Here is a 19623-nt window from a genome sequence, read left to right on the forward strand (position 1 = left end):
GTTCGGTCATCCAAGTAAATCTGTAAACTTCGCCGTAATCTCTCGATCTATTCAGTGGGTGGTTCCTTTTTTTCTTTGACACTCTCTAAAAACTTTGCTAATATTCTGGCCCCTAGGGACCGCTTCTCTTATACCTTGTACAATCATGCTCCTTAAATCCATCATGTTCTATCTGCTTTCCTCTGTTTGTGCATTCCAGCTCGGGCTTGCGCTAGGCCATTTCTGGTTACCTGGCATCCCCTGTGGATTGCGTCTGTCCCAGTCTCTGATCCCGGCTTGTTTAATCATCTCTCTTTCCTCCGGATTAAACAGTGATCTCAGGATTGCCATAAGATCGTCAAAAGGTATAAATGCTACTCCCTAAAAATTCATCTAACCTCTCAGCCACTCCGAGAGGGGCATCTAACAACCGCCCCATCTCTTTTTTAAATGTTCTTAACATTTCCAGAGTTAAGGGGGACATTCACAAAAACTGATCACTCCAGGGGCCGTCGGTACTTCCCTAAGAGAGAACAACCGGTGCCCCTCTTCACTCTCTCCCCATTCATTATCTATCATTCTCGCTCTTAAAACGGGTTCTACTTGCGGTGAGGGGAATTGGTGATTGTGTGTTGCCTCCCCGGTTTTTAATGGTGGGAATTCTGCCGTCACCCCGGTTGAATCTTGAGAGGAGGAGCCCCCTCCGTTGTATGGGAGGGGTCCCGGTAGTGGTGCGGCTGGACCGGCAGGGACGGATAGGGTGTTCCCCAGCCTTGCGCAGAAAAAAAACCTCCGAGGAGGTTGCTGTGGTTACGTGTGTTTACAGGCGGGGGAAAGGGGAAGGGCTGCCGGCATCGCTGCTGGCCCCCGACTCTCCCGCTTGAGACACACGTATCTCAGTGGGTTGGTCTCGGGGGCCCAAGGGTGCTGTGGGCATTACTTGATCTGCAGAGGAAGGTCCCGCTGAGTCCTCGATACGGGGGTGTGGTAAGTGATCGAGGGGTTCCCAGGACTCAGTTTTCGACTCACGTTTTTCTTTTTTGCTTATATTGGGAATAGCCTACTCTGACATTTACCCAGAGCTTAGCGTATTCCTTCTCCTCAAGGAATCTGAGGGGACTTTGTTCTCCACATAGGAGAACAACTTGTTAACACGTCCATTTTTCAAATGTGCCTAACACTGGCCAAGTGTAGGTGACTTCTCAACTCCTGTCCTCCCCAAACCTCCATACAATAATGTATTAATTTTCTCCTTTGATTTCCCCTTCCTCTGGGGACAATCTTCCTAGTGTTTTAGCATCCACCCCAAGGGACTTTTCCAGTGGGATGTCTGGTGATTCCTCCCCCTGATCGGAGGAATCTTTTCCTGTGCTTCTTCCTTGAAGCTTACTCTTTTTCTGCCCTATACTTCGCCAAAATATATTCTTACCTTTCTTCGTCTTCTCCGTGAGTCGATATCAGTTTCTGCGTTGTGTACTTAGGAATCAAAATTTGCCGATACTCACCTTTCAGCGAGCTGAGCTGAGGTCTCTTGTAATCGGAACTTTTGATTCTTCCCTGGACCTCTCCCTGGGTCCGTTACTAAGAGGGTTTACCAGCCTCGAGCTCGACAAGACGTCCCTTCCCCTCCAAGTACCTTGCGATCAGTTTCCCGAGACACCCTTTGGTCTCAGGTTTTACGGAGTGTGTGTCGAGGGAAAACCAACCTTTCACTCTGTATCGCTTCCTTCGCGGCCGGCCAATTCCCTCGCGGGAGGATGGAAACGCGACCTTGAAGTCCGCACTCGCTTCGTGATCAGATCACGTCTCACACACTTGCCCGATCGCCCGCTCAACCAGCAGTACTTACAGCTATTTTTCCTGCGTGGGTGTCCCTTGTGCGCACTAGACGTTTTACGAGCAAAGTATGCCGCGGCTCCCGAAGGCTCCGTGCTTCCGAGCTCTCCGATCCGGATTTATCCTTTTTATTGTGGTTTTTACCTCCGCCTAAATTTGGTTCGGATATCGGAACGAACTACGGGGGTTCTCAACTCACCAGGCCGCCAAAATCAGCGGGGGGTACCCGTCCTGGGCAGCGAGATTCCCCGCAGTTTCTCCGATCCGAGTCACGGCACCAATCTGTTATAAATGCAAAGGCAGATTTGGGTTAAATAAAAACAATTTATTATAAAACAATTTCTATAAAAAAATAAACAATGAGGAAAAACCACAATAAAACAAACAGTGCAGCGCTGGGTGGACAGGGGTCTATACCCAAAGGTATAGGTGTTCCCAAATCCACGAAGGAGGGTAGACTGTCCGGGGTTTTTATAGGGATTTTTAGCCTTGAGGCCAAATTCCAGGCAGGCACCATTCATCAACGGTCCTTGATTGTCGTATGAATTGATTTCCTGGCGTTGGAGAATAGAGTCAAATGGACGTCCGGACCGAGTCTCCTCATATGTAAAGAAATTCTGAGTGGCTCTTGTGGTTCAGACCATCCGGATGGGATGGCTGGATCCGGGTTGGAGCCGATGGATATTTCGGCTGGATTTTTCCTTTTGTTTACTTGATGGCTTCCCCCAACGGTAGCCCGCAAGGCGAGGTGTTCGGGTCCGGTGATGAATATCTCGTCGGTGCCTCTCCGTTTTGGCTTGATGTTTCGTGTCCTGCCTATTCTTCCCCGTTGATGGTCACGGAGCCTGTCCTTGTCAGTTTGAGGAGTTTTGTTTTTTTTTTTTCCTGTCAGCTTGATGGGCCGCGTCCTGTCTATTCTTTTGTTGATGGGCGCCGGCTAGGATCGTTATCCTTTGAGTGGGAATTCGTGGCTAGATCTGGGAAGGGCTTGTGTGTCATACTGTACTTTATATTTTATATCATTATTGTTATATACATTTATTTAGATTTTTACGAATTTTTACAAGTTCATTTCTCACACTGATGGTGCTGAAGTGGCTGCAATCAGAAATGAAGCCCAGCCCCTCTCAGTTCCACTAATCACTGAGGACCAGCTGGAATGCAAGGGCATTGATTTTCTGCCCGATTTCCAAACACAACACATACTGCTCCCGTGCCAGGGGCTGGGATGAGAGCTGCCAAAGACACGGACCATGTTAATCTGAAATTGATGTGCAAGGCCCAGCTGACTGGCCAAGAACCAGAACAGCTCCTCCTGCACCGAAGTCCCCACCTCAAAATAAGTGTTCTTGTGCTAAAATACTCCATCGTTCAGAACTGCCATATGGAAAATTAAAATTATATCAGAACCTCTCCCAGTACTGGAAAAAGGCAGGAAATACTCAGCAAAACAACTTTCCATTGTGGAAAAAATAAAAAAAAACAAACCAGGTTTTGATTCCTAAGATTGCAAAAATGCAACCAAAAAAAACCATAATAATGTGACCCCCTCTAGTGTCTAAAACAATAATTGGATGCAGTGAGGGGATGCTGATGGTCCCTCATCAGCCTGCCTGTCTCCAGGCTAAAGCTTCCTCAACACCTCCTCATTGGACCTGTCTTCCACAGCCTTCCCCAGTGCCCTTGTCCTTCTCTGGACACGCTCCAGCCCCTCAATGACTTTCTGATCAGAGGGGCCCAGGACTGGACACAGCACTCCAGCTGCGGCCGCGGCGCTGCCCAGCACAGAGGGACGCTCAGTGCCCTGCTCCTTTCGCCCCACTATTGCTCACACATGGTCAGCATGCCCCAGGCCTTCTTGGCCACCTGGGCCCAAGCTGGCTCACGTTCAGCTGCTGTTGAGCGGCACCCCTGGCTGCTTTGGGCCCAGGCAGCTGCTCAGGCACCAAGTTGCACATTTGACTTCAAAGACAGCATCCTGAATTTGGAGATGCCTTTCCTGTTCTCAAGGACTTTCAGCGTCACCCCGCATTCAAGGCTTCAAAGCAGCTTTCAAAGCTGCAGACTTCACCACAAAATGTATCCACAGAACCTTGCTGCTTATGCTTTTAACCTCAGAGGAAGGGTTCAGAACTGCAGAGTTTGTTTCTTAGGCCTCATGGGACAAGAATGGCCTTCACAGCTTCATGGACAACATTATCATCTCCTGACAGTGTTGTGGTATATTTTTATTCATTTTATTTGATTCAATTATCTTTTGTATTGTTAAGTCGTACCCCCCACCCCTGTTAATAGTTTACTCCCAGTTGTGCCCTCCTACCCCGGTTGCCAATCCACCCTGACACCTGCCCCTTGTTCCCGAATGTTCCCTGTTCCCCCGCCCATTAAGTTGTCAATCCTCCCTTGTGCCACCCCCTGCCTGGACCGCCCCGTTTGGAATTCCCCTATTCCTCCGAGCTCCATTGGCCCATGTGCCCCACTCTCCTCCCCTTGTGTTCTTCATTGGTTTATGTATTATGTAACCCCGCCTTGTGCTCCTCCCCCAAGTCTTCCCTGTTGGGTTATTATTTGTACACGCCCCTTGCTCCTCCTCTGCATATAAGTTGCTGTACACCCCCGACCCTAGTTTTTTTGTCTTTTGTTTCTGGATCGTTCAAGAGAATAAATCCCTTTTGGAAGGCACATGGAAGACGTCTCCCTCGTCCTTGCTCCTGCCCCTGACGCTGGACAGCCAGTGCCATAGAGCATAAGCCCTAAGCTCCTGTGCTGTCCCGGAGCAGCCCACTCCTGGCCTGGTGCCGGGAGCTGGCTGGGGAAAATCCGGCAGCATGTCATGGCAACAGTTTAACAAAAGCCAAAAGACAGATGGACCACCAGACTCTGTAAGAATTGTTCACAAAACTACGGAGCTGTTTCACTAGCTGAACACAGAATTGTAAAAAGGGAAAGCAAACAAACCAAGCCCTGTGAGGCCCAGAACTCCCACGTGTGCCCTTGGCCATGGCATTGCAGAAGCCAAGAGACAGAGCTGCACTGAGCCAAGCAGCCACGTGCTCCCCCGCAGGCACCAGCACTTTGGTGCCTCAGCACGACAGCTCAAAGCCCAGTTCCCAGCTGTCTTGTGCTGGAGGGAATGGCTAGGTGCTGCCAGGACTCCAGCCCTCAGCACCCTCAGCCTCCAACAGCAAGCACTAGCTGGCCAGAAACTTGCAGCTCTGCCCCGCACTAAAGACAGCTCCACCCAGAACTGGCACTTTCACTGTCATGAAATTTTCAGGCCACTTGTGCTCCACTTGATCAATTTGCTCTTCTTTGGCCTCTTCTCCAGGAGCACAGGGAGCCAGGGAAGAGACTGCTGCTGGTTCTGGGCTCTGTGGAACGAGACAAGCACGAGGGACAGGCCATTACTTATTACTTCTAACTTGATTGCTTTTCACATCTACAACCTGCTCTACTCAGGCAAAATCATCAGCTTTGATAACAAAAGGAATCTAAGTCATTCCCACTGATTGAAAAAGGATTAATTCAAGCCTACTGCAAATGGCTCTGAATTCTATATTCCTCTTTGGCTACTAGCAGCGAGCAAGGTTCCCTGGGCAAAACGGAGCTTTTAGTTCTTTAAAGCTCTGAAATGGAAAATTAGGAAATACGTCGTTCTAATTAGGAACAGCGGGAAAGAACGACACGGACTCTCAAGGGAGTCACAACAGGAGAAATTTTCTAGTTTATTGTTCTAGGCTTGTTATATAGATTAGTTCGTGGAAAGTACAGAAAGGAAACTCTTATTGGTTAGTAAATCACCACATCACCATCATTGATCAGTGGGGTTCACTACCCCCTGACTTTCTCCTGCAAGGAAAATAAGAGGACAGACAAACAGCGCCTGGCAGTTGTTTTCTGTTTCTGAGGATTGTTTTGAAATCCTCCCGTGAATTTCTCAGGCCAGCTTCTCAGGCAGGACTGAGAGGCCATGGGGCCTGCAGCCTGCTCCAAAGCTAGCATCCACAGAAATAAGTAGCCACACCTTTGCTTTTGCTGCTGCATGGAAAAGTATTTATTTTCAGCCTATTCAGCTGGCTATCTATACTCTAGTGCTGCAGGCTAATGTCACAGTTAGCTTTACCATTCCTAAACACTTGAGTATCAAAGGTTCCTTTCTCACTCACCACAGGATCAGCACCTCTGAACACACGCCTCAGGTGACCTGCAGTGAGCAAGGGAAAATGAACCCAATGGGGTGAGAAAACTGCCTGGGCTGCTGAATCCCACAGAGTAAGTGAACCCAAAGAGAGGGTATTTTCCTTCGACAGCGTCCTCCAGGAGACATAGTTCTTTCACACATGCAGCAAGGGAACAGGGCAATGTTCTTGGTTGTGCCTGCACTTTGGCCTGTTTTGCACGTATATGAATAGAATCTCGATCGAGATAATGCATATTATTTTTTAATGCTCAAATCTTCTGTTCTACCCAAGACATAAAGCAGCTTGTTTAATTCTCTCCTACAAATACCTTCCTTTTTTTATTTATTTATTTATTTATTTTATTTTATTAGTTGCATGCATTAATTCTCATTAACTTTCTGAAAACAGTTGCCCAGAACAGCTTTCCTAAGTCCCCCTGGGCTGTGGCAGATCTGTTGTGAAACAGTGCAGCACCAGCTCCAGGGTTCAGGAGTAGACACGCACTGCTTTGGAGTATGCATTTCATTGCAAAGGGACTTGCTGTTTTAGCACTCAGAAAAGGGTGAACTTAGACAGTCAAATCCTTTCATGATAAAATTAAAAAAATAAAAAAATATCATCTTTCTCTGAATTCTGGGAACAACCGCAGAGATTTTAGAAGGCCTTCCGAGAAGGTCTCTCAGTCTACTTTTTCAAAGGTGTCCTGCTTGACCCAGCAAACTGAGGAAAGGACAGACTCTGCTGCCACAGACTCTCCTTCCTTTCTCTCCTTTTCCTCCGCTGGGAACGGAACCCCTGCAGGTTACCTTGCAAATGCTGCCTACAGACTTCTGGCTACAGACACTCTGTTTTTGCTGAATGTGTTGACAGGAGCTTTAGCAAAGCAGTGACATCCTAATGGTCTTTCTGTTTCAAAATCAACCCAGTGACTAAGAAAAAGCAGGAAGACCTACAAAAGCAAGGTTAGGTTACAGCCAGGGAAAACCTCTACTTACTGGTCAAGTAATAGCCGGAATAAACGATGCCGTAAACACCGCAAACTGCAGCAGTGAGTGGCTCCATCATTGGAGCACTGCTGTGCCAGTTTGCAGACTGTGCTCCAGCACAAGAAGAACAAGGCTCCTGTCAGTGTGCAGCTGCCCACTGAAAAACACGTCAAGCAGGAGGATGCTCCTGCACTGAGCAAGCCCAAGAGCTGCTCTGACACTGAGGCCTTCCGTGCACCAAGGCAACCTTCTGATGTCACCACGACAATGGTGGCAACCATGCCCTGACATCCCAAAGCAAGCATTCTGCGTTGATGTGGGGATTTATCCAAAGACACCCAACCTTCCCTACAGGAAGCACAAGCTTGGGAAGTTCTCCTCTATCACAAAGCTGCACACACTCCCCTGGTGAAACAAACCCTGTTGTTCAAGGGAACCAAGAGTAAAAGCAAGAGTGGCCCAAGCACCTACAGCCTGTTGCCCAACTGAGCATTCAGATGGGACCAAAGACAAGGCAACCAGACCAAGAGAATGGCCCAAAGCATTGCACAGAACCAGGAAAGAAAGCACTGTTGCCGTAACAGCTGAAATAATTCTTAACAAATCTCTCCACATATTTGTACATTTACTGGATGTGCCCAGGGCTCCTCTGTTTGTCCATCTCTACCTTGGCCTTTATTCCCATTTGGAAGCAGTTGAACTGGTAGGATCTGCCCACCAGCAGCAGCAGCAGCTGCTCCAAGCTGGGAATCTGAGTTTCAATGTTGATTTCTAGAGGCTTCTGTCCCCCAGGTGAAGCCAAGGCAGGAGCAGGTTGAAAAGTGCTGGCGCTGCTGCTGCTGCTGCTGCTCTGTGCCAGAGAGCTCTGGCTGGGCAGGGCACGGTGCCCACTGCGCTGTGGGCTCTTTCTCCTGCCAGAGCTGGACACATCTGGGAACAAGTGATGATGAGTTGTGAAGAAAACCAAGGAGTGTGTGGGAGCTGCATTACTCTGCACACACTCAGGGCACCTGTAGCAGAAAGCTTTGTCCCCCAAAAAGGTAAACCAGAGCTGGAAAATTTCATTTTGACCTTTCTTACCTGCTCAATGGAAATTGCCAAACTTTAACAAGCAGGGCCTGATTCCCACAGCCAGCTGAGGATTAGAAAGGAGGCATTTCTTTATTTCTGCTCTGGGTGCGTGGGGAATCCCTTCTGTAGGAATCCAGAAATGGAGGATTATTTCTCTGTCGTATTCTCCAAAAAGGTATTGATCTTGTCTGTCACTGACAGAATGGCTTCCAAATATCCTTGGGTAAACCAGGACTTACAAAAAATTACGTAGAAACTACTATGATGTTTAGTGTATCACTGAAATAAAAAATACTGATTCTAGAGTGTTTAATAGATGGAGTAAAGATGGAGGAAAAAGTTCTTCTTCTCCACAATTCTGCAGTTTGTAAGAGCACAAAGAGTGATTGGTTGAAAGTTAGTCACAGTTTTAGTTATGCAAGTAGATACAGAAAACTTATTTGTTAATATATAAAAACAATACACGTGTCCATTGTTAATTGGGTAGAAATGGATATAAAGATGAAACAGCCACATGGTTTGGGGCTATTTTATGCCTTCAGAGCCAAAGTGAGCCAGGTTATGGTGATTTGAACTTGTGCAGAAAGTCTGGGAAGGCCTGCCAAGTATTTTGATAACATCCTAATAAACACAAGAAAGAAGATCCTTCTGAGCTTTGAAGTTTTCTTCCTGACCCGGAGAACTGAGATAAGTGGAGCTCCTTGTGAAGGAGTATCCCAAGAGAACACAGCCCTGAGGAGACTGAGATCCCACAGCAACAAGTAATACAAGAAGTAATACAAAAAGAAATACAACACCTTTCCCAACTTGTGCACACCCAGCAATCTCACCTACTAGTTTGTATCCTTGGAACTAAGAGACATACTCAATACTTTGCTGAAACTCACAGGCTAAATATTGCCTGATTATTTGACAAATTTAAATCACTTCTCAGAATTTACTGACATGAACGTAGGGTTGATCTGAGTGTCTCAAGTAGTCATTGTCATAGCTTCAGCAGGAGACCCATGTAGAAAAGAAGCCAAGACACAACTGGGGTTGCAAAGAAAATTTATTCTATTAGTTGCAGTAGCAAATAATATATACCAACCCCTGGACTCCCAGAAACCTGCTAAGCAGGAGAAGGATATAAAGCATGGTGCTCGGTCGGAGGGGCAGGTAGGCAGTGCAATTTCAGGGCATCTCCTGCATCAAAACAGTCTGCATCTCATCCTTCTCACCCCTCCAAGCCAGAACCAGACCTTGTATCTCCTGCTCAGGAGTGGGATTTTCCCAGTGACAGCATCAGCTACCGCAAGGCTGGCATGAGAGATGAGGCCACCATGACTCAGCATACCGACTCCATGCCAACAATGCCTCCATTATGCACTGTTCCTCTTTCAAAAGTTAACTGCCCACCCATTGACCAATATGTTGTTTCTCTTGCAAGGGTCAAGTTCCCACCCATTAAACAATACGGTTTTCTTTGAGTTTTCTGAAAGAGTCAGAAGGAGGGGAATCTTCCAAATGAGCTGATGTTTCAGAAAACTTTATTTATTCCCAGTTCTACTCTAGAATCCTACACTACATCCTCCACTACAATCCGGCTACTTGACAATCCTACTCTACAAAACTGCTCGTCAATCCTACACTACAGTCCTACTCTACACTAGTTGTGAAGATGGTGTCTTCTGACACTTTTGTAGTCTTCTTCTTCTTCTTGCTCCTCACTGAAATGACGAGTGGTGACAGGGTGGATGCTGGCTTGGCTGGTGTTACAAATGGATGCTGTCCACAGGAAAAAAACCAACAGAAAACATTAAACCATGACTTTACAAGCTCAAGAGCTTCACAGCCTCACTCAGGATTCCTCTGCTTCCTGGAAAGACCCAGAAAGGGGGCAGACAAGACCTTCTGCACCTCCATCTTCATGTGCACTACCTTGCCATCACAGGCAAACCTGGCCCAGAGTCCCACTCATCCGTGAATTCTGGTGTCTAAACTTGATGGGACTTTTTCCCCGCCAGTGCTCTAGAAATGATGGTTTCTGTCCCTGGGGTTTCTACCTTTCAGGAAACTCCAAAGCCTCACATAGGTCCCTCTCTTTGAAAAACAGGCACTGTGCTAATTTCCACAGGCAGACAGAGCAGTGTCTACCTTTCCATGCCCTGCTCCTCCAGTGCTGGATGGCACCTTCCTTCCCAGCAGGGACAGCCCAGTGGCACTGGGTCCTGCAGTTCCCTCTCCACCACACAACCTGGCAGTAACCCTGGGGCACTTGCTGTCTGTTGGACCGTGCCAGGCAACAGATGGGGCTGGGACACAACCCTCTCTCTCAGCTGTCCCTGTTTGCATGGCAGAAACCTCTAAGAGAGGGGCAGGGTGATGCTGCATGGGAGCTCCGGCTGGCTCTTCGGTGGTCTTTGCACTCCAGCGCAGGCTAACGCCAGGAGTGGGGAATCCTGGGGAGTACGCTTTTCCCTCAGTGAAACCTCCAGAGTCTTGGGCCACCCCAAGTTCTGTGGTGCATAGCATCAAGTGTGGAGACAAGAAAGTAGAGGAGTCTCTCCTGCATTGAGGTTCCCAGCAATGGTTTAATTAGGTCAGGGAAACGAGGGGCCCACGCTGGAAGGGATCAGGTCCAAGGGAGCCCTGAGCATTGCTGTGCAAGGAGTTAAGTATGGCCTGATCTCCAGGGGAGGGTACAAACTGTAGACCAATGGGGAATCTTGAGAGGTGGAGTTAGGGGAGGGGATCACAAATTTCAGACCAATAGGGATTCACAGAGGGAGGGAGCAAGAGACACTAACCAGTGGGGCCTCGAGGGATAATTGTTTGATACAGAAGGGTCTGAAAGAAGGGGTGGGGTTTACAATGATGAATAGGGGGGTAGGGGCAGGGCTAAGGTGACTGGCAGGGAGCATTCAGGGAAAATAGGAGGGGTTTACATAACTGACAACTGGGGCCAAACCAATACAATCAATGGGGGAAACAAGAACGTACTAAGAAGCTTCAACAAATCCTTAACAAAATTAAATAAACTAACTACAACAGCAGGGGGCACAAACCAGAGCCCCTCAGAGGCTCACAGTGAGCCTTCAACAGCCCCTCCTTCTCACAGCCAAATCTCTGACCGCTCGGCCGGGACTGGATTCCTTGGCTTCCTCCACCGCCATTTCACACCTCTGTAATCTGGATTGCTCTACATCTCCTCTGAGGACAGGCTGAGAGACCTGGAGTTATTCAGCCTAGAGAATAGACCCCAGGGAGACTTTCCAAAACTTCAAACTGGCTTCTGTGGGAGCGTGGGATGTCTATTTGAACAGGTCCAGTATGATGTGGGCTAATACTTCCAAGAAAAATGGGAGTGAGTCAGATTAGGTCTAAGGAAGAACTTCACTCAGACCATGGTGCAACACTAGCACAGGTTGCCCCAAGTGCTTGTAGGTGCCCCGTCCCTGGAACCGTTCCAGGTTAGGTGGGAAGGGGCTCTGAGCATCCTGATCCCTTTAAAGATCTCTCTGCTCATTGCAGGGCACTTGGATCAGGTGACCTTTACAGGTCCCTACAGGTGAGGAGGAGGAAGGCTCATCTGATGCCTTGGATTTCAGTGGAGGAGGAGCCCATCCCTTGGACACTGTTTCACCTACAGCCCCTCGGCATTTTACCTGCAGGAGCTCCTCAGCAGACCAGCGCCGTGCCTCGTCTGTCTGCAGGCAGCAGCACAGGAAATCACACAGGCATGGTGAGAATAGGTTGTGCTGCCGCAGCTTTGGTCTCCCTCCCGTGGCTATCCGTTGATGCTGGAGAAAAAGGAAACACAAGGCTCCACCTGTTTCTTTCCCATCTCTAACTGCTCTCCCAGAGCCCATTGTTTAAGCTCCACTCTGCACTGGCAGTTTCTGCCATGGCAGAGAGGTAGAGATGACTGTCCTGTACCAAGAAAAAACCTAATCCCGATGTAGCTTTTCCAACATCCAGCAGAACTTGCCTTGGCAGCTGATTTCATTGACTGACCTAATTATGGGAACTACATGACCAAAAGCATGTTTCCTTCTCTGAGGATTCACACCAGCTTGACATATTTTGTCATAAGACTGTTTTGAAGAGGGACTTAGCTATACTAACTCTACTGCTTCCAAGGATTATTACATGAATAATCTCTGCAGTGCTTGTTGGTCCCTTAAGCACAGCTGCCAGAAAACAAAACTCATCAAGCTTTTGCCACTGTTCTTGAAAACAATGGTAACTGGAAGAAAACAAAGGAAGTCTATCAGGCATTCCTCACGCAATGAAACAAGCATTTGGAATCTCATATTCAACACAGACACATTAAGATGCCTGCACAAATGTATTGGGATGAAAATGCCAGTTTGGGCATAAAGGGGCACACAAGGGCTGCTTGCAGCTCTGTGTCTCAGCAGTCTGCATGTTTTAGCTTTTTTATGTGGCAAAAGGAAACCTTTTCATGGTCAGCTCAGAAGAAGGAGAAGTGCCATCCCTATGGTAACCCTCTGCTCATTTGGATACTCAAGTCAATGCATTCATTATGTGCCCATTGCACAAAGTGCCGTGCAGGAAATGGGAGGTTTTTGCAAGTTCTCCATGACACCAGGCTCTGCCATGGTCTCCATGAAAGCACCCATCCCAATGCTAACAGCTCTGTGCTGCTGGCACTGAAATAGATGGTGGCCAAAGAGACTTTGTTATCATGTGTTCTTCAATCCACAGGAAAATTTCCAATCCTAAAACAGCCAACACATTCCCCTTATTCTTGCAGCTTTCTTTCCTCTTCCCACATCACCAGAGGTCACAAAGAAGGTTTTTTTCTGTCCCTGTGGAGCTGAACTCAGCCCCAGGACATGGTGGGGAGCTGGAGTCTTCACTGTCACTAGCACTGTGCAACCCAGGGATGGCCCTGCTCCTGTGCTAAAGGAACAGCACCGGCGTCAACCGCACGCCTTGGATCCCAGCCCCAGGCACCTGACTGCAAGCTCATCCACCTGTTCAAGTACCAAGAAACAGCCGGGGCTTTGGCACACAATTCTAACTGCAGCTGGAGAAAAACACATCCTGAACTTACCCAGGCCACCCAAACACGTGACAGAACAATGTACAGATGACTTGAAAGCCTACCAGGTTCTGTTCCTTGCTGCAGGCAAGACCTTGGTTGGCAGCATGGGGAGGTCTTTGACAATGCCTTCTGAGCACACTTACAAATTCTGGCCAGTACTGAGAGATGGGGCAGACTAACCCCGGTGTCTAAACATGTTTGCAGCTGTTCTGACTTCCCACTTGATGGATATTCCACCAGTGAAACACCTGGCCCAAGGCTGTGTAGAAGTAACAGTGGACTCACCCGCTGCCGAGATTTTCCAGTTCAATGTATTTTGGTATGGGATTTTCCATGTTCACCATTCTCCCTGAGGGAAACAAAATACAAGATTCTCACTTTCAAGCAGAAATATCCCCTTCCAGGAGATATGAAAGGCAGCCCCACTGTCTGGGGCTCTGAACCCTTTGTGGTCAGCTGGGCAGCAACAACAACAACAACATGAGCAAGAGCAACAAGACAGGCAGTTCTGCAGTCCAAATGGCGAGCAGAGAGACTGGTTTTGTCCAGTCTTTTGAAGACTTCTCTTGTCAGGAAATAAAGCCCAGGGAGATGCATTCCCAGGAGAGGAGGGCAGCTTCTCTAGCTTGCAGCAGTTTGCCAAAAGAATGAATGGCTTTCCATCTGTAAAGCAGAGCAGCTCATGCTGTAAGCCATTCCAAGGGGGCTTTCAGCATCAGCACCCTCACCCTGTATGAGCAGGCTGAGCTCCAAGACGCCCTTGCCCGTGGCCCATGGGAAGAAGCCCAGTGCTTCCCTTCCCCCTGACAGCGCGGATCAGTGGCTGCCATTGGACTCGGCCTCTCAGCACCGCACACGTCCCCCCCACCTTCCCAACTGGGCACAGCGGGCAAGGGCAGCGAGGACAGCAGTGCTGCTCAGGCGCCGCTGTGACACGCACAGCTGCCCAGAGGAGATGCTGTCCCTCTCGGGAGTCCAGGCCGTGCCGTGCAGAAGCCGGCCCAGACGAGGGGCTGCTGCCTCGGGCCAGCTCGGCTCTGCAGCGGCCGGCCGGGCGGCAGCGCCACTCTCCCAGCTAAGGAAGGCTCCAGCCCCTGCAGTCACAGCAGCCCTCAGGGCCAGGGCACACAGCAAGGCTGCCAAAGGCCAAGCATGAGCACTGACAAGCCATGGCAAGAAGCCACAGCCAGCCTGAGCCCCTGACAAGCTGCTGTCCCCATTCAGGACACAACGGGATTGGCTTTGGGATCAGACACACCGAGGTGTGGATCAATGCCCTTTTTCTGCCTCAACACGTGAAGGTACACACAGAATGAAACGAGATGTTTTTTCAGCCCCACCAGGTCTTTATGGGAGGGCACAACACTGGCAGCTCTTATGGGCGAGAAGCAGATTAAATGGGTTGTGCTGCAGAATCACAAAGGGCTTGATGTGTTTTCCTAGAGACTGATCTGAGCAGGGGTTGGGCCAATGGGTAGAACTCAAGCAACTGGTCCAGCAACAATTCCTGCTTCTTTCTTTGGTAGAAAGAGAAGCCCAGGTAAACTTTAACCAGTCCAGGCTCCCCTCAGGGACAACAGGAACATGCAGAGTGCTCTCTCCCTGCCTCGAAGCAGAGCACTTCCTGTGGAGAGACCTAAAGCTCCCTGTGACACCAGTCTGAGGAAGAACATTTGGTACAGCTATGCTGGCACGTGCACACAATTCACTGTCCCTCAGACAAGAAATAAACTAGATGTACTCAGTAGCTCCGGGAAATCCTCCTGTGGCTGAGCAGCATCTGTGTCAATGCTGGAGATGAAGAAATTGCACAGGCTCCACTTCTCAGGAAAGGGAACCAAGGCTCCTTGGTAGCTCTGAGAGTAGAAATGAGTTGGTGTCAGAAAAGTGAATGGCAGAGATTACCCCGAGTTCCCTTTTCAAATGCAAGCCTGTAAGAGGTTGCTGTTAGCCACATGCCAAGCTCATAAACTGGATTATTTTGGATGCCCGCTTCTGAAACCAAATGGTCAAAACCAGAGGTTGGTTTTAATCGAGTTCATAGCCACCTTCATATTCCATTTGCATGGATTCTCTGAAGGATGACTGCAACAATGACCTTTCCATTTCCTCCCAAGGATTCCTTTCCCCCTCCAAGGGCTTCAGACACATTTGCAGCTCCTTATTCAAATGCTGTACCTCTTCCCACTGAGTCCACTTTTCCTCCACCATCTTTGAGACACGCTCAACCTTCAGCATCTCTGCTTGGGACAGTTGCTGTGCCTCACGCCGACCTTGGGGCTCTTCATCACCAGTCATTTGCTGGAAGCCTTCTTAGGCTGCCAGGTGGGATGTCAACACTCCAACCTCAAGTCAAAGAGAACAGTTTCCTGTAGCTCTACCTGCAGATTTTCCTTGATGTCCTCAAAAAAACAGCAGAGAGTATGATTCATGAGTGGAGTGTCTTCTACTCTATCACTCACCTGGTTTTGTTGGTCTCCTCTCTGCTGATGGAGTGTCATCTCCTCTTGGATGATCCTCATGTCTTCCTGGTGCCTCCTCTTCACTGCCACGATGGCACTCTGAGCTTCAGGCAGCTCTGCTTGTGGCTCTGCCTTGATGCTCTGTACACACAAATGGAGAAAAATGTCCTCAAAAAAAAAACAGCAGAGAGTATGCTTCATGAGTGGAGTGTCTTCTACTCTATCACTCACCTGGTTTTGTTGTTCTCCTCTCTGCTGATGGAGTGTCATCTCCTCTTGGATGATCCTCATGTCTTCCTGGTACCTCCTCTTCACTGCCACGATGGCACTCTGAGCTTCAGGCAGCTCTGCTTGTGGCTCTGCCTTGATGCTCTGTACACACAAATGGAGAAAAATGTCCTCAAAAAAACAGCAGAGAGTATGCTTCATGAGTGGAGTGTCTTCTACTCTATCACTCACCTGGTTTTGTTGTTCTCCTCTCTGCTGATGGAGTGTCATCTCCTCTTGGATGATCCTCATGTCTTCCTGGTGCCTCCTCTTCACTGCCACGATGGCACTCTGAGCTTCAGGCAGCTCTGCTTGTGGCTCTGCCTTGATGTTCTGTACACACAAATGGAGAACAAGTGACTGGGAGCTGCCATCAGGCTCAGCTTTTCCCTCTTTCAGCCTCAAAATCACACTCATTCAGTCACTTCTTTCTGCTTCCCTACCCACCTCTGCTTCCACTGTAAACTTCCTGTCCCGGTGCTGATCTCTGCAGATTACAAGGCTCTGTGCTTTCAGTGCCTCTGGGACTCCTGATCTCCTCAGGCTCAAGAGCTGTGTTTTATGCCCCTCTTCCTGCCCTGCACTCTGTCACCTGCTGAGTCAGGCTTACCTGGCCATTCTCCAGTGGCTCTGCTGCCCAAGCTGCTCTTCCTGCTCTCGGGCTGGCAACAGCTCTCCCTCAGCCTGGCTCGGCATCTCTGACAGATCAATCTGCTCCTGCTCTTTCTCCAGAACAACCTGCACAGAAAGCAAGAGAACATGGGCTTTCAACTCCCCACACAACATTTGTGGGCCAAGACTCAAGCACTGATGGGCTCACATGTTCCCAAAGCACTGTGCTGCTGCTCTCCTGCCTTGTTCTCTGCCCATGGGGAGACCCAGATTCCAAAGGGACACTGGCAGTACAATCAGGGTCCATCTGGGTCTGAATCCCCAACAGACTCTTGGGCAGCTGACAGGAAATGTGTGCCATTTCTCAAGGGTCTGCTGAGGGCCTCCCTCCCCTTCTGCTCTGTCCTCTTTGTCTTGCCATAGTGACTGACACTCAGCCCTGTCCCACAGCTCCATCCTGGCTCTGCAGGTGGTTTCCTGTGTGATTTCAACCCTTGTGAGAGACACTTGTGGAGTTCATGTTCTCTTCAGGCCTGCACCACCATTCCTGCCTTTCTGACATCTACACTCTTGTTAGAAATCCTGGTCATTCAGGAGATAAGGACGTGTGCAATTTGATCCTCTGATGGAGGTCAGAGAGCCCCTATGGCCACCTGAGTATATGGAAGAGGACCAAGGTGTTTATCCTCTCTCTTTTGTCAGCTGAGAATTCTGAGCGGCACTAACAGAGATCCTCCAAAGGCCCCATCAACAAATGAATTGACACACCCCTAGGGATGCCAATGAAGGAAACCATGTGTCATGTAATCCATGCATGACCAAAGTCTCCAAACTCCACCTAGAGCTTGAGATTGTTTCACTCCCTTAGGACGTGCAGCAATTTGTCGGATAAAAAGGTTTCACAGCAGAAGAGAGTGGAGGAGGAAAACAGCTCTGAGGGGAAAAACCAACCATCTCTGCAGGGGGAATCATCTCTGCCTGCTCCAGATCAGTCAATGGAACCTGTCTCTCCTCCTCTCCTCAAAGGGATGCCTTTAGGTGACCTTTATACCACCAACTGCTTTGGAGCAGAGATGGGAAAATTCAAATGGAATATTTGACATCTATCAAATAGATGATAGATAGATAGATAGATAGATAGATAGATAGATAGATAGATAGATAGATAGATAGACAGATAGACAGCTAGATCTCACTATTATAAACTCTCTTGCTATACTTTCTGTCCCTACACACATCAACACTTGGTAGCCAGTGCCCCCATCAGCAGCAGTGCTGAACTTGCTCTCCTGCTGCTTCAATAAATCACACTCTTGGGGAATCTGGATTGTGTTGGTCCTTTGCTGTCAGACCCAGAGCACTGCTCTGGGAACTGCAGTCTCTGTGCATCTGTGCTCAGACAAGTTCTTCTCTTGCACTCAACCACACTGATGGTGCTGTAGTGGCTGCAATCAGAAATGAAGCCCAGCCCCTCCCAGCCTCTCTGATCTCTCAGGACCAGCTGGAATGCAAGGCCATTGATTTCCTGCTCAATTCCCAAACACAACACCTATTGATCAACCATGGGTTGCCAAAAGGCATGGGCACTGTTCACCTGAAAGTGATGTGCAAGCTCTGCTGTCTGGCCTGGCACCAGAACAGCTCCTTCTGCCCCAACAACCCCACCCCAAACTATGTGTTCTCATGCAAAAGTACTGCATTTTCCAGAACTGCCATCTTCCAAATTCAAATTCTAACAGAGTCTCTTCCAGTGCTGCAAGTGGGCAGGAAGGGTTGAGCCAAAGCACCTTTAATGGCTGGAGAATGAGAAATTACACAGGGTTTTTCCTACTATCAAGCAATAGACAAATAAACAAAGCAAAAGATGAAATGGTCACCCACTCCAGGGTCTAATCTTCTTGGCTGCAGGGAGGGGATGTTTGGCAGGAAGGTGGCCCAAGTGGTGAGCACTGTCATGTAGGGATTGATGGAAGTCTGCTTGAAGCAGACTTGAAGCACCACGGTGCTGCCCAGCACAGGGGGACGCTCAGTGCCCTGCTCCTGCTGCCCCACTCTTGCTGACACATGGCCAGCATGCCCCAGGCCTTCTTGGCCACCTGGGCCCACGCTGGCTCAGGTTCAGCTGCTGTTGAGCGTCACCCCTGGGTGCTTTGTCCCAGGCAGCTGCTCAGGCACCAAGTTGCACATTTGACTTTAAAGACACCATCCTGAATTTGGAGATGCCTTTCCTGTTCTTAGCAACACAAGACAGCACTCAAGGACTTGCGGCTTTATCCCAGCCTCCAGGCTCCAGGGGAGTTTTCAAAGCTGCAGACTTCAGAAAAACAACTCTCAACAGACATATGGAGTCTCTGGTTTTGCCTCATAAGAAGGGTTCAGGACAGTGCAGTTTGTGTCTTTTGCCACACAAGAGAAGAGTGGTCCCACATGGATTCATGGATCACAAAATCATCTTTGCTGCTTATCAAAAGCCAAAAGAGACGTGGGCTCAGAGCGCCTGTCAGCTCTGCTACTGACTGCTCTGCCTGAAGAGGCAAAACAACAACCTGGCAACAAAGGCACCAAAATCCCTGATTTCCATCAGAAATTTCACATCCCCACTGTGTCTCTGAAATACTCCCAGGTAAGCACAACCAAGAAGCTCATGGAGACAAACCACCCCAAAGCGCTTGTGTGGCCAGATCAGCATCTTTTGTGCCTGCAGCTACTTGGCCAGTCTGTAGGGCACAGGACTCTCCAGACCACAGTGTCCTCTCCAGAATGTGACATGGTTGAGCAGAGTGTCTTTGAAATGCTCCCTCCTCTGGGCACAGGGAGCCTTCATGCTTCAGGCTGGCCCCTATCAGAATCCCAGCAACTGGGGCCTAAACATGACAGATCAAAAGTCATTTGTCAGCTGTCATTGGCTGGGGTGACTTGCTAGGTGCTGGCAGGACTCCAGCACTCAGCAGCCTCAGCTACCAACAGCAAGTGCTGGCTGCTCAGGAACTTGCAGCTCTGCCTTGCACTAAAGACAACACCAGCCAGAAGTGGCACTTACAGTCTCCGAATGTTCAGGCTGGGGTGTGACCACCGCTGGAGGCTTGTGGTCATTTTGCTCCTCTTTGGCCTCTTCTCCAGGAGCAGAGGGAGTCAGAGAAGAGTCTGCTGTTGGTTCTGGGCTCTGTGGACAGATA

The 19623-nt window shown here is 49.0% G+C and overlaps 1 protein-coding gene across 1 annotated transcript in view; it reads right to left on the bottom strand.

The window, feature by feature from the left end:
- The window catches only part of LOC106629006 (uncharacterized), a 79833-nt gene that overhangs the window by 23223 nt on the left and 36987 nt on the right, over positions 1–19623 (bottom strand). The window contains exons 16-17 of the mRNA XM_088054225.1: positions 11701–11822; positions 9701–9820 (exon numbers count right to left, since the gene is read on the bottom strand). Of these exons, the coding sequence (XP_087910351.1) occupies positions 9701–9820; positions 11701–11822 (242 nt within the window). The remainder of the gene's footprint in view (positions 1–9700; positions 9821–11700; positions 11823–19623) is intronic.

This window comes from Pseudopodoces humilis, chromosome 4 (genome assembly GCF_049639895.1).
Source record: "Pseudopodoces humilis isolate 2021_Gansu_Grassland_sample_001 chromosome 4, ASM4963989v1, whole genome shotgun sequence".
Lineage (NCBI taxonomy): Eukaryota > Metazoa > Chordata > Aves > Passeriformes > Paridae > Pseudopodoces > Pseudopodoces humilis.